The sequence below is a fragment of the Emys orbicularis genome, chromosome 8 (assembly GCF_028017835.1).
Source record: "Emys orbicularis isolate rEmyOrb1 chromosome 8, rEmyOrb1.hap1, whole genome shotgun sequence".
Taxonomy (NCBI): domain Eukaryota; kingdom Metazoa; phylum Chordata; order Testudines; family Emydidae; genus Emys; species Emys orbicularis.
The window spans coordinates 64,359,177-64,374,730 of NC_088690.1; the positions used below are offsets into that span (position 1 = coordinate 64,359,177).

General features: G+C 45.1%; 1 protein-coding gene across 1 annotated transcript in view; it reads right to left on the reverse strand.

Moving 5' to 3' along the window:
* Positions 1–14,551, reverse strand: part of RXRG (retinoid X receptor gamma) — a 54,176-nt gene extending 39,625 nt beyond the window's left edge. The window contains exon 1 of the mRNA XM_065409215.1: positions 14,503–14,551. Coding sequence (XP_065265287.1) covers positions 14,503–14,551 — 49 coding nt within the window. The remainder of the gene's footprint in view (positions 1–14,502) is intronic.
* Positions 14,552–15,554: the final 1,003 nt, after the last annotated feature.

The following is a 15,554-nucleotide window of genomic DNA, read 5'->3' on the forward strand; positions in this document are numbered from 1 at the left end:
CAATCACTAGATGGTGCTGTAACACATAGTTTTACACGTTCTTTTTGTTAGCAGGCAAGCAGTGTACCTTCTTTGACAAAACACTGTAGTTGGTTTGCTGATGTGGTTGGTTTGGGGGAGCTGTTGCAAACAGCAAGAGTGTTTGTCATTAGCCTTAACCTCTCTCGCTAGAGTCAATTTTTGGTGCAGATTTCTTTGCTGGGACCTGAGCAATGGGGTTTGGGTGAGAATCCTGAATGAGGGGATGGTCTGTGTGCAGTTTGCGACCACCCCTCTTCCAAGACAGGTGTATGTAGCGTAAATAAAACAAATTACACTAGCAAAGTACTCAGGCTCCACATCCCTGATTTTTCCAACAGGAAACTGATCAACAAGGCCCTGACACTTGTAACAGCTCCACAGAGGGACAGCAGGATTATTCTTATCCTTCAGTTAGCAAAGAGAAAATTTCAGCCTAGAGGGGATGGGGAGAGTCAAGTGGCCCAGCAAGAAGATGACTTGCTGTAGAGACTATGATGTTATTGTGGAGGTGAATAGACACTAAATCCAGGGGAAAAAATCCTCTGCACCAGCAGCAGCCTGCAGGGATTGAAATCTCAGCCTTTCCCGACGACTTTGGTACACATGACATTTAAAATAGGCTAACGTGGTCCCAGAGTCTGTCCGTCAGGTAATGAAACATGACAAGTGAATCCTGGAAATTCTGCCCGACTGCAATGTATCAGTGTGAAGGGGAAGGGCAGGCCATTGGCTGAGCAAAACAAGAATCCCAGCCCCATTGCAGTTTCAGGGAGGGGAAAGAGCTCAGATCTACCTGCCCCAGCTCTCACCCTCCTACAGGAAAGCCTGGCTTAATTTTCATATTTACTGGACTCCAGATTAGATTTGCAGCCACTCACCAAACATAAGGCCTGATTTTCCCTGACGCACGTTGGTTTCACGCTGGTGTAACTCCGCTGACTTCAGTGGGGTGCCTCCTGATTCACACCAGCATCAGAAAAAGATGAACTGAGCCCTTATCCTTCTGTAGCATTTATTAGCTCAGGAATGGCTGGACACAAGTTACAAGAGCAATACAATGATGTTAACTCTTTAGCGTCTGAATACTCTGCAGGAACACAGCCAGGTATTTCCATGCTGGAAGAGACCACAGATATTCTGGTATCCTGCCTCTGGCAGTGGCCGATACCTGATGAAGGAGAGCCAACGGTGCAATAGTGCACAACATTTCTTCCCATCTCCTGCAGAGATTAGCTGACACTCTGCAGCACGCAGTCTGGTGATCCTGTCTGAGCATGGATAACTACAAATGTGGTTAGCGCGAGCATAAAAGTATCCAGCCCTTTGTAAATGCAGCTCCAATAAGTTCCAGATCCAGGACTGGGTCTGTTTGTTTATTTATTTTCAGTCATTGATCAAATGTTTAAATGCTGAAGTTAAAGGGAGGTGTTGAGTGAGTACTTTGCCTGTCTTGGCAATTACAGCACATTTGTCTGCCTCAGACAGCAACAGTTGGTTTTGAAATTCATGTGTAGATTAAATACATTGCTACAGCAAAAAGATAGGGGCTAGGGGAGGAGATTAGCGATGGCTAAAATCTGCCCTACTGGCAGAAAAATACCTGACAGGAAAGCCAATAAATACTTGATTTTAAACATTTTAATAACATTACAGCTTAAGGCCAGCATGACCTATGGTACCACCTTTACCAGCCAGCTACTGAGACACAGGAAAAGAACAAAAAGCTTTGATTCTCAGGTTTTGTCGGAGGGGAGGGGGCGGGTTTAGCTATTGGTGTGGTGCTGGTGCACCCATGTAAACCGTTTGAACCCAATTTAGGCTGCACCAGTGCAAGTCACGATTTACACCAATGCACTCTACGCCGGGAGTTTGCCGCAACATAGGTGTGCTACACAGGTGACTAATCCTCCATATGGACAAAGCAAAGGTGTCCAAATTCAGTGAGCTAAAAGAGCAGCCCTTATTCACAAGCCACATTCCACCCATCAGAGGGCAGTCACATGTGCACGCTCACTCACACAAATATCAAACGCACCGTGCACCAAAACAAGCATATAATGCAGGGACCTGAGTTAGAACCGATTAAACTGGCAGGGTTTGCACACCTGCCTGCTTCTTGACATGTGTAAAAATATCAGATGCCTCTCCCAGACGCTGAGTTTGTAAATTCTAATCCTTGTTGTTATCTAGGGACCAGAAACATAAATGGGGATTGCTTCCCAGACACCTTCAAAGGAGTGAAGCTGCTAAAGGAGACAGATTCAGTCAAATACATGAGCATATGCATATGTGTGCTCAGGGATTCAAAAGTACATGTAAGTGTGAGGGTCTTGATATAAGTGCATGCCAGTGTGTGAGTGGGGGATGGTATGTCTTCTCTATCCCAGAAGAGTCTATAGTAAATGGGAAACTAGGGAAATTACAGCACTACAAGTGACAAGTCACTGAAAGCTGAGCACTTGACCAGAGAAACAAGACTTTTTTAGTCAGGCTGTTGTTGTCAAGTTTGCTTTTGCTAATGTCTATTTAACCATTTAATGTCCAATACCTAATATACTCTTGGGAGAAAGGATGGCTGTGTTAAAGATTCGACTGTCCCTTCAATTAAGTTGTAAAAGCCCATAAGGAACATCTCTGAGACTTTCTAGAAGTCCACCAGTAGGTCTAGGGGTGACCAGATTTGCCAGTCCTGATATTTCTAAGGATCTTTTCGGGCTTTCTTTATGTATCATAATGAAGCAAAAAGGGCACAAGCTCTTTTTAAAAAATCATTTGTAGCTTGCTTCTAAGAGACTATATATCTTGGAAATGGTTAATTTCTATGGAGAAAGAGATCCAAGACTTTGCTTCCCAAGACAACTGTGCCTTATCTGACACATAACTAGAAAATATTTACAGCAGGTCTTGATTCTCAAAGGACCAGAAAGTACTAAGAAAATCCTTGGAGGTGTGCACAGAAGAACACAGTGGGAAGGTCAAAACAAGAAGAGAGAGCTTCTCAGACGCAGGAAGTGTGGGAACCTTCCACTGAGTCTACTGCTTAACAAAAGCAACAGAGGGTCCTGTGGCACCTTTAAGACTAACAGAAGTATTGGAGCATAAGCTTTCATGGGTGAATGCCCACTTCATCAGACGCGTCTGATGAAGTGGGCATTCACCCACGAAAGCTTATGCTCCAATACTTCTGTTAGTCTTAAAGGTGCCACAGGACCCTCTGTTGCTTTTTACAGATTCAGACTAACACGGCTACCCCTCTGATACTGCTTGACAGGCATCCACCCTTATGGGAAAGTCTTGTAGAAAAAATAACCAGGATAAAACCAATAGGGTGCTATCAAAATGTAATACAGTTCTATTGAAAGGACTCTAAAAGCTAACTGCAATCCAAGAGGAGTTTTGCCATTGGCCTCAAAATGGCCAGGATTTCATTCATAGAAATTAACAGAAAACAAGACATTTTCTATACGTTTTTATAGCCATCCAACAAAATTCTATAGAAGAGAGAAAATTCTCTATTAAATTCTACAGGATGGTTTTAAAACAATCCTATAGAAAGGTTATTGTTTTTTACACAATCCTACAGGACTAAGGGCAGCATCAATCTCTATGCATCAGCTCTACTATTCAATAAATAATGCATACTTCCCATGACAGATGACCATCGCAGGGGGAAAGCGATGTTATACAGCACCTTCTTTCACACACCCTGGAAATCTGAGTAGATCGTGCAATGGTTAGAAGAAAAAATAAAATAAGCTTGAGGAAAGGAAGACAGTTTCCCCAGGTGGTCGTGCCTGTTTGAGTTGTGGAGATATCTGCATTCTCCTTTGGCACCATTAGAAGTAAAATATGGTGCACTGTTGTGATAAGAATATAGAGGAGCTCACAGCAGCTCTTATGTGTTCCCAACTCCTTCTCTGCTGGGTTTCCCAGCTCAAACCATGCTAACCCTATTTGCTGAGTTGCCTCCGTCTTTTGCCATCTTCCTCTGCTCAGGCCAGAGTTCCTCTCATTTCCCATAGTGTTCCTTTCTCCAGGCTCAGATCTGCACTGTCCCATTGAAAAGACCTGGTCCCCTCCAGCCCATTCCACTCTAAAGTTCAGATCCACTCTGCAGCATCACAGGAGCTGCCCTGCTCAGCCACGTCTCTCCGGCACTCTGAGGATGTCTACACTGCAGCTGGGCATGTGTCTCCCATCACGGGTAGCTGGATTTGTGCTAGCGTCACTCAAGCTAGCAGTGCGGACATGGCATCTCCAGCTGTGACTCAGGCTATACCATAAGAGCAGCCATGCAGCCAATCAGAACGATCAGCAAATCAAGGATTTCCTGGCCTCTCTCTTCCTTCCCTGTTTTTCACAGTCCCAAAGGTCTCCTCTCCCTGACGCTATACAGTAGCTGCCTTTTATTCATTGGCTGAAGTGGGTGGAGAATAAAATTCAGGAATCCTGCAGGCAGCAGTAACACATTTGGGCTTCGTCCCAGAAAAATGTAGGAGGCTGAGCCCGCCTGTGAATTATAGCACAGTGCCAGCTCTGTTGGAGTTCAGGTTGAGCATCGCTTTTTGTAAAGGTCGCCCGTTCTAAGCACTCTGAAGTCCACATTCTTACTGGGATTGTCTTGAAATTTGCTGTGTCTCATCTTGGTGCAGAGTAGGAATAGCAGACCACGTTTGGGATAATTTAAGCTGGGGGTTTCCAAGAAACAGCCCTCTCCCCAAATCAGCTGTTTACAAAATCACCTGGTTCTTCTATTTATTTATTTATTGCATGCACCAGGGGCACAAACTGTGGCTCAAATTTTTCCCAAATTTGATCCCAATTGGGGACTGATCTCAGCCAGTGCATGGCACCCACTGCCCTTTTGGAGAAGCAATACTGGAAAAGTCAAAGGGTAAAGATTGTAACTCCAAGTCGGCATGAGCTGAACCGATGCACCTAGACGACTGAAATGCTTATGAGCAGCAGGACTGGGCTCTCTTGAAGCCAGAGGCTTTGCAGGCAGTCTGTTGTGCCAGTAACTGTGTGGCTCAAGGTGACATCCTGTGGAGCGTGAACCTGAACTGACATTTTGAGCACTGCCCTTGGCAGTTTTCAGAGGACGTGTGCTATGCCTTGGCTACCATTGCACTGTGTGGGGGCAGCAATTTCCCACACAAAAGAGTGGAACTCAGAGATTTTAAGGCCAGAGGGGACCGCTCTGATCATCGAGTGAGACCTCCTCCAGAAAACAGGCCAGAGAACCTCACTTAGCAATTCCTGCATCAGGCCCGTCGCTTCTGGTTGGGCAGGAGCATCTTTTCTAGAAAGAACTCCAGTCTTGATTTAAAGGCTTTCACACATGCTCACGAGTCTACCACATCCCTGGGTAAATCATTTGAATGGTTAATTACTCCATTGCACCTTATTTCCAATCTGAATCTGTCCAGCCACTGCTTCTTGTTATGTCCTGGCCTGCTAGTTACAAGAGGCATCCACTGTTCCGTTACAAATGTGTGGCCACCACCACTTCGAGCTGCAGAGACCAGAGAATTCTTGTCCTTCTGTTCCAAACACCACAACCCTCTAGCACACAAGGTACAAGAGAATCTCTCCTGTGGCTGTAGCATTTGAACGTATATCTATGGCCACTGGAGGTATACGCTATGGAAATCCCATGTTAAAGCATTGATTTTTTTAGAGACTTTTATTGGCATGTGCACCTCCAGCACCACAATGCCCCCTACTGAATCGTTTGCAGCACCGCTGCTTGCAGCGCCTGGGTTTTCCTGGGAGTTTTCCTAGTCAAAGATTGACCTGGCCTAACCCTATTTAACTTGGGAGAGCTGACAAGATTTCAGACTGAGGCGGCATGGCTGCAGGCCAAGCTAGATGAGTACTTATAAAGGGGACTTTGTGGCAAAGCCAAATAGTTCTCATCTCCGAGCGAGTATGCCAACGAGCATCAGCGGCAAATGAGACAGCCACTGCAGCACCCCTTGGAGCCATATTCTTTATCACATGTATCCTTTTAACAAATAAAAACGTGTACATTTAAAAAACTTTTCCGATCCTCCCAGCCTATACAGTGAGAATGGATGAGTCCATGGAACATCCTTATCACATGAGACGACACCTTGTGTCTAGGAGGACACGTTGCAGCAGGACAGCTAATGGAGCGACCCACGTGGCTGATGATTCTTTGAGGCGTTGTTTGCAAATAAGGCAAATTCCCACAATATTGCAGGAATCGTTGTGATAAGAGCCTCTGAGGCTGTACCGGATCGCTGAAGTAGAAAAAAACTGTTTTGTTACCAAGCTCAACAATGGACAGGTTTCTTCTGGGTTTTAGCTGGGCTTCAGTGATTCCATAGTGAAACCCCAGAGCATCCACCAAGTCAACCCTCACTTCTTCCCTGAGGCAGGGAATTCTGTCCCTCCCCAAACAGAGTTCAAGGACATGTCACGAATTGGAACATCTCCTCTCCTCTGTGTTGGTTATTCCCACTTAGAGAAGAATGGGCCCACAGTATCTTTGGTTTAGAGAAATTAGGGCAATCAAATGTCACATCTTGGCTCCTGCAATGGTCAGGAAGGATTTCTCACCTCCCCCAGTACCTTTACTACCTGAACTGCAAGTTTTCACAAACAGCTGCCTTAGACAAATCCTCCACATCAGCTGGCCATAAAAAAGATCACAGATTAAGGGCTTTGGAAGAGGACAAAAACAACTGATAAGCCAGGAAATTATGGAAAGACAAAGGTGGTGGCTAGGACACCCCTGGAGGAAAGAACCAAACAACGTAACAAGACAGGCATTGGACTGGGTTCTCCAGAGCAAGAGGTGACAGGGTAGACCCAGGACAACTTGGAAACATACAACAGAAGCAGAAAGGAAACCTATCAACATGACTAGGGAAGAAGCTACGAGTAGGTCTACGCTTATGGTGGTGTGTAGGGTACAGACACGGCATGCCCATATAGCAGGGGTATAAAGAACAGTATAGACGGTGAGGCACAGCTTAGGCAAGTAGAGTAGAGCAGAAGGCCCTACAGGCCTGAACCCCCTGGGTACATACTCCACACAGCTCTCTACATGCCCAAGCAGCGCCCACCTCTGTGCTATTTTTAGCAGTATAGCGTCCCGCTGCCTCCTGGCTACCGGAACCTCTTACTGCCGCATGTAACTACACATCATAGTGAGTTTGGATGCAATCTGACTTTCACTGTGTCATGTAGCTACATGAACCCTACATGCTACCACAAGTATAGACAAGCTCTAAGACCGCAGCAAGAAACCGGCAAAGAACGGAAGGCCTGGGTGAAGGCCCGAGGGTCTGCATGGAATAAAGCAAGTTTACCAGAGAATCTCAACGTACATTACCAACATTGACACATTCAGCCTCCCAACCCCCTGGTAGGCAAGTGTCACCATCCTCATCTCACAGGCAGGCAGCTAAGCTTCAGAGAGACAGGGGCAGGCAAGAAAGAGCTGAGGAGGCATCCTGCAGATCTGAGGAAGACGTTGATAGCCTGGTGGGAAGGGGACAGGCAGGGAGCAAAGGGGTTACCACTTTTGCTCCTCAGCCTTGGTCGGGAGACTCTGAAACCAGCTGATAGGGGCCCTCAACTCATCAAACACTGCTCCTAAGGGCAACATCACTGGGAGGTTCAGGGGGGCCAACTACATCTCACCTACAGCTGGTAGTGACTGGGTAGACAGACACCTCTGGTTTCCTGACTCCCCTGTCTGCCAGGTGGTGTTGCTGGGTTTTACCCAATGGCTAGCATGGAAACGGCCAGCTTTTGAGACCCCATTTCCACTCTCGCCTGCCAGTCAACCAGCACATTGCCGACCCTCAGCGCCTTCTCCCTACTCCAATGAGAAACAACTCAAAGGCCCCAGGGGAGAGAGTGCTTAGCCTCTGGCAGGGCTGCTGATGTAGCAGAAGCTGCAAAGAGGCTGACCCAGAGTGAGGGGTCTAGACAGGGAAGAGGAGTTGAGGGACTGAGAGATGAGATGGGTATTGGCAGATTTTGGCAGACAGAAACTCATGGATTTGAGGCAGGCTGTACAGTAAGGCATCTACTCCATAATGTATGCAGATTGCATGCACAATTTGTGCAAATGGGATTGGTAAAAGCTGTACACTGTTTCTGGCTTTTTCCTGCCACTCTCTAGGCAGACTGGAGGTAGATTAGACAGACTCTGTGGGGTTCTATCCAACAGCAGCACATGCAGCAATTCTGACCACTGCAGCTCTCTCTGCATTGCTACCACCTGCCAGCTTTTGAACTAGCTACCTCTGGATGTACTTGCCCAATCTGCCTCTGGAAATCAGCCATTAATGGAGGTGTCCAGCCACATATCCAGCCACCTCTTCACAGTCCCAATTTCTGGCAGATTAGTTTTGAAAATCTGGCTCCTCATGGGACATGCTCACTATTGTCCTTCAGTCTTTGGTATTAATGTAAATATTTGTACGCTAAGCAGTTTTATGGTATTGACTCTCAGGGTGACCGGCAGCTACGAATAAGATCTAAAGTTCGTGGTTTAATAACAATAGTCCCGATTTGATAGTGTTGCTGTGGATTTTTTTCAGAAAGGACAAAACTGCCTGGGCTTAGCAAAGGGTGAAACAAAAGTTCAGGAGAGGACAACAGCAGTACATAATTGCCATGATATCCTAGTTACACATGCCCTAAATATATCAGGATTACCTTCTTTTTCTGCTTAGCCACTTTGCAATTAGCCTTTCACACCCAATAAGTGGAATTGCACAATAAATGAATTAACTCACAGCCAGAAAAAACTCTGCTTATGGTGGCCAAACAATTGCGTATGCTGCCTGGGGGGAAAGGTGTGCTAACTAACTCTGGATTACAAGTGGTTTGTAAGTGGCTATTTTATTATTAAACAGAAAATGTTCACAATAAAATACCTAATGATAAATCATTCATAATATTTCACACTTGCAGTGCGTTTCGCCTTCAAAGACAGTGATTGATTTGCTTATGTATGTAAGCAAAAAATGACATTAAAACAAAGAGATTTCAGGCCAGCAGGGGCAATATGGTGATAATATAGTCTGACCTCCTGCATAACACAGGCTGTACAATTTCACCCAGTGATTCCTGCATCAACCCCAGGTTGAGCTGGACCCTCTCTTTTAGAAAGACCTCCAATCTTGAGTTAAAGAGTCCAAGCGATGAAGAATGCATCACATCGCTGGGTCAGCTGTTCCACTGGTTAATGACACTCATTGTTAAAAATTTGTGCCTTGCTAGTGTGAATGGAATACAGGTGATATTAAGGGTGAAAGTACATATCAGTAACCTGAGGGTTAAAAAAAAACATTACAGGGAGGTGGGAATTATCCCCAAAACAAGCATTAGTAACCCAGGAAATTCAGAGCCACAAGAAATCCAACCATGTTAAGGTCTGGAAATGGCCAATTAGGGCCCCCAAACCACCAGACCTTTGCCTTGTAGTGATACCGTGCAATCATGAGGAAGACATTTTAGTGCTTGTGATCGCAGATTAAACCAATTTTTAGAAATAAATTAGGGTGTTTTTTTTCCCATATTTTCTCTCATGGTGTCGGTGCAGGTAGGGGATATGCGTGGGAGGAAGGGGCTAGTAGCAATGCCAAGGGCAGTGGGTGGAGACCAAAAATGTGCATGAGGTCTAGAGGGGAAGAGGGTTGTGTGTTGCGGGGAGAACGGGGCTATACAGTATGCAGGGATGGGGACAACGTTCCTGGAGGAGCCCTCAGAATGCAAAGACATCGGCACTCAGGCACTGGACTCCCTAGGCCCCCACTTCACATAACGCCAGTACCCCTATCAGAGCCCCCCTATCCGCTAGGCCCACATACATCCCTGCGTCCCCATTCCATCTCCCCACTGCATCCAATACAGCTGCTTTATTCTCCCCCCATCCCCACAACACTCTCCTTGCTCCCCCAGTACCAGAAAGCAGCACTGTGGGGAGCCAAGAGGAGCGGGGAAGCAGCCATGTGGGGATACTGCAGGGAGGGGGGACGACTAGGGATGTGAGGAGCAGGGCAGAGCAGAGGAGCAGGGCTGTGAAGGCGCAGGGTAGATAAGCGGGGAAGTGTGGGGCATCATCCCTATCCCCCATTTGACGGCCACATGCTTCAGAGGAAGCAGAGCCCAGCAGGGGTCCCACACCTGTCAGCCCAACAGCTCATTCAGAGCAGGGCTCCCCTCTGATGGAGCCCAAGAGCCAGAGTATGGCCATGGAACCTTTAAAAAGCTGTGACAATGGGGATTGAGCAATCTGCCAATGAGAACCCCTGACACATCTACAGACCCCCTCACGCCGACTCATTACCACTAATGGAAATGAAGCATGCAAATTAGTTAGGGAAGAAGGACCATGATTGATTAAGCTCCCATGTGACACTGGCCCCCCCTTAATTTAAAGGAAAGTTTAGAGTTAACCATTATGTGCAAGTCCTATAGAATTTAATAAACAATAACAACTTACTAAAGCAACCCATACATAACACATTGACCATGTGTGTTTGTATCCCTGTGCGGCTGATCCACAGCAGTTCGCTGCTTGGCCCAGCTAATCAACTTGGTCCCTTAGCTCAACTGATAGTAGTCTTTACTGAAGAACTAGAGGGCCAAAGTTTGATCTCTGCTGATGACCAGATCAGGGAGTCCTTCCTTACAGATTCCTACAGCAGCAATATAATTGTCTACTAAATGCTATTGGGTGATACAATTGAAGAGAGAGAATATTGTTTTCTAATAAATCCTAAAGCCTTATTTAATTTCTATACATCCCTATTGATTTCCTCCCTATTAAATTCCATAGGGCTTTCCCATAAGGGTGTGCAAAATATGTAGAATACAACAAACATTGCTGACAGATCCTAAAATTGCAGCTTTTACGATTCCCCTGCACACACAAAGCCATTGCTTCCTCTTGGTCCTGAAGCTGAGACAGGGTTTTGGAGAACTTTGCTATGTGTGTTTAAATAAGCAATATTGCCAGCTCTTGTGATTTGATCATGCTTTGCAATATTTGGTGTGTTTCTTAAAGCCCCCAACTCCTGGAGTCACGTGAATACATAAAAATCTCAGCTTTCATAATAAAAGTTTCTAATCTTCAGAGTGGCAGAGAAGAGCTTAAAAATATGGCTCAAATGGACCCCACAGGTTCCAAAAAAATAAAGAAGAGGGTAAATAAAAAGAATTCCCAATGTATTGTTTCTTTAAAATCATCATTTTAAAGACAATCATGATTCTGCGGAGCTGACTAAGAGTTTTTGAGTGCTCAGGATTGGCAATTCAAGTCAGACACAGTCTCTCATTCACAAATTGTCCCAGCAGCCGTCCAGGCTCCTACCCAACCATCCGCTCACAGGCAGGGAGAATATGCTGTCAAACAACACGCACGGCTCATTGAGTATTCTCTGAAGTGAATTTGCAGTCACTTATAAAGCTTTCCATTCAATCCCCAATCCCAAAAGCATTTATCTTTGTGTGGGTCTCTCTCTATGTCAGTGTAGAGTGCCTAACACATTGTGAGAGCTGCTAGAATACAAAGAAATTAATAATTATTAATAATGATATTGAGCGCTGTCAAACCCATTGAGTTAAATTAAGGTGTTATAAAGGCCAATTTCTATTCTATCCTTCAACCACTGCTGAGTTGGCATCACAGTTTATCATGCCTCAATCGACAGGCGCCTCTCAAAGTGGACAAACAGATGAAATAAACTGGTTTCAGACAATGCTAGTGCTACCTTTTCCCTATCACAATTAAATTCCCTAAAGTATTGAGCTGTTGGTAGGGTGCAAAACACCATTATAATAAAAGCTGCATTGATCTTCGTGGGTGGAGCAAAAATATCTCTCTTCTTCCTCAAACAATTTCATTCACCTTTAAACCTCACTAACAACTGTCGCCCCAAACTCCTTGGCAGCAGAAAGCGATGCCCTGGTGGAACTCACTTCAGGAGTAGGGCCCTACCCCGTTTTAAACTTCAGCATTTGTTTTATTCATTTATTTGGCTGTGTCACTGTTCAAAAACAAGGGTGTGATTTTTTTTTTAATAATGGGAAAAGTATGGGTTCCCCCTCCCACAACTCAGAAATGGATTTTATTCTGATTTTCCAAACAAATTTCCCCTTTCTGCCAAAACCAAATCATAGAAAAATTCAGACTGAAAGGGGAATGTTTTGGACAAGTTAAGGGTGCGTGAAAACAAGGAGACATCATCATCAGCTAGTGTAAAGTGATATGAAGCTATTGACTTCAGTGGAGCTGTAAGCTGGCCCGAGAAGACAAAAAAAGGTTTGCTACTTCAACTTGCGAGCCTTGACACTAGCTCATATAACTCTGCTAGCTGAGAAATCGATGCTATGCATTGCTATATAGACACCTCATAGGTGCCCTCAAAGTATGGTTTGGACTCATTTACAGACTTAAGGTACATGTTTGGAGAATTACCCTGCATTAGCAATAATTTGCATACTTACGTTAAATGTTCACAACACAATCTACACTTTCACTTTGTCACTTAATTGCTGATTTTTTTTAAGCAGTCACTAGGAAAGTTTAAGTGTGAGAAATGCTAAATATAAATATTGGAAGAGCCAAATGAAAACCTCTCCAGAGCTTTGTATAATGGAACACAGTGGTCCCCGGCCCCCTAACCACCTCCCATCTAGCCAAGACCCTCTCCCATTTAACTCAGGCTAGGTCTACACTACCCGCCTGAATCGGTGGGTAGAAATCAACCTCTCGGGGATCGATTTATTGCGTCCCATCGGGACGCGACAATCGATCCCCGAATCGACGCTCTTACTCCACCAGCGAAGGTGAGAGTAAGCGCCGTCAACGGGAAGCCGCAGAGGTCGATTTTGCCACCGTCCCTACAGCGGGGTAAGTCAGCTGCGATATGTCGAATTCAGCTATGCTATTCGCGTAGCTGAATTTGTGTATCTTAAATCGACCCCCCCCCCCCCCTGTAGTGAAGACGTAGCCTCAGGCTAGGTCTACACTGCAGCGGGGTTCCGACCTAAGATACGCAACTTCAGCTACGTGAATACCGTAGCTGAAGTTGCGTATTTTAGGTCGGCTTACCTAGCGGTGAGGACGCGGGAAAGTCGACCGCTGCCGCGCTGCCGCCGACTCCGCTGCCGCCTCCTGCCGAGGTGGATTTCCGGAGTCGACGGCAGAGCGATCAGGGATCGATTTTACCGCGTCTTGACTAGACGCGGTAAGTCGATCCCCGAAAAACCGATTGCTACCCGCCGGATCGGCGGGTAGTGAAGACAAAGCCTCAGACACCTCTTCCCAATGTCTCTATGAAACTCAGATGCCAGGCTGAGAATCCATGGTACAACATATCAGTACATTCAACCCATTAATGGCAATATCTTCAAAAAGTGCCCAATATTTTTGGGCACATGCCCAATTTGAGATGCCTGCTGCATTGATTTTTGTGGGTGTCACAAAAATAACCCCCAAAAACATTCATTCACGCATACACTTGAGTGCCCAATTTGAGTCACAATGGATCTGATCCACTATTACTCTGCTCTGCGTATGGTCATTTATTCTAATGCGAAGCAGGTGTAACACACAAATATACTGATCTGGCAGCATTTTATACCCACTCTGCACTAGTATAAGTGCCTGCACCAACTGCAGGGCAAAAATGAATTGGGCCCATTGTGTCTTACGTTTGGCACCCAAACTGAGCGGCTACAGCTGAAAGCTGTCCTTCGTCTCCTTCGCTCACACACACAGAATAACAAAAATGATCAACCTCAAGAAATTCAAAGCCTATAGTCCCTGCAAGAGTTCTGATTCCTGCAGCTCAGAGTTTCCCATTGGCATGAGGCATATCACGGTGCATCACAAATTATAACCAAAGTCCATTGCAGACGCCTGCCTCACTTCGCTTGAAGTCCCATTTTGCTACATTTGTCAATGTGTCAGACTATTATTTATCAGTGTCCAGGGGGTGGGGGCAGTTGTGCTGGACAGAAAAGAGAATGTTCTCTGCGGGGTTTTTTGAAGAAAAACTGCTGTATTAAAATCATTTGTTTCCTCCAAAAACACAAACAGGTAAAGAAGTCCAATTGGAAAGATAATTATGTGATATTATCCTATTGTTTTGATTAATATCCACCATTCACAGAACACACAAATAAGTACATGCATCTTTCAAATGTCTTGTCCAACCTATGCCAAACTTTAGAGAAAAATTCCTCTCTGGCTTGGATGAAGCATGCATAATTTCTAGGCAGACTAGTTCAGTTGTGGTGCAGTTGATGGGGTTCATAATAATAAGACAGTTTCACTCTCAAGCATGTAGAGACCATTGTAAGGTTATGGCTATCTAGAAGCTAGGTAAATGCTTTAATACTTCCCATTCACGTACTCTGGCAATTTAAACGGTCTGTCTATCTAACCCAGAAGGCTAAGATTGCAAGTGCAAGTGTAATACTTACTGCCAAAGCCAGCAGGAAACTTAATGAAGTGAGGATAATTCCCATACATGTTTAATCTTCAGTTCATCCCTTTCTTTTTTTTAATACAACTGCCTCTCCTCCGACTTCAAAGATCCTTAATATTCAGCACGGTCTGGCAAGCTTGGGGCAGTGCTCTGTGATACCATGGAATCTCTGACAATGCCAGGGCAGCTGCCTCCTCGAGACTAGAAGAGATCCTCGAGACGAGAGACTTCATAGTATCTTCAAGACAGTAGCAGCTGCCGTCTGTAATTTGGCATACTGTTGTTCTGCTGCTTTCCGATTCAGCTCAGGGCTGGGCTTCCGCACTCAGCTGTTACAGCTCCCTGCAAATTCACACTGCACTATCCTGGTGGCATAATCTACCAGCTAAGAGAACAATCGATGTATGACAGCACCGGTATAGGTCAGAAATTCAAGGGGAAGGGGAATGAAATTGTTTGGGGGGTTGTGGTTTTTTGCACCAATAAAAATGTGATGAAGGTTATTGTAACTACTATTATTATTATTTATTTACAGTAGCACCTGCTTTGTGGAAGATGCTTTCAAAACACTTGGGAAGGAACAATCCCTGCTTTAACGAGATTGCACTCCGCAGACAGATGGACAGACAAGTACACACAGGTTAGGGGATGGGGAATAATGCATTTCCTCCCCCAAAATTTCAAACAGTTTGATACATATAGGATTATAATTGTGACAGGGAAAAGGTCACACTCACGGTATAGGAAACTAAAGTTCCTACAGTCCATCCATCCATTGGGTGCCCATCATAATGGCCTCAAGGTGCTAGACACTAGAATGCTAGAATTTGGTTTTATGTAGCACTGTAAGGTTTTTCAAACAGGTTTTACAAAGCAATTATTTATTTATTTTGGATGGGGTTTTCATAGGGGCCTAATGATGTTAGGAATCCAACTCCTACTGAAATTCAATGGAATTTGGGTGGGTAACTCCTTTACACACCTTTGAAAACCCTGGCCTTGTTTATTTGCAATCAGTGGCTCCGACACTGTGCAAAGCTCTGCCCA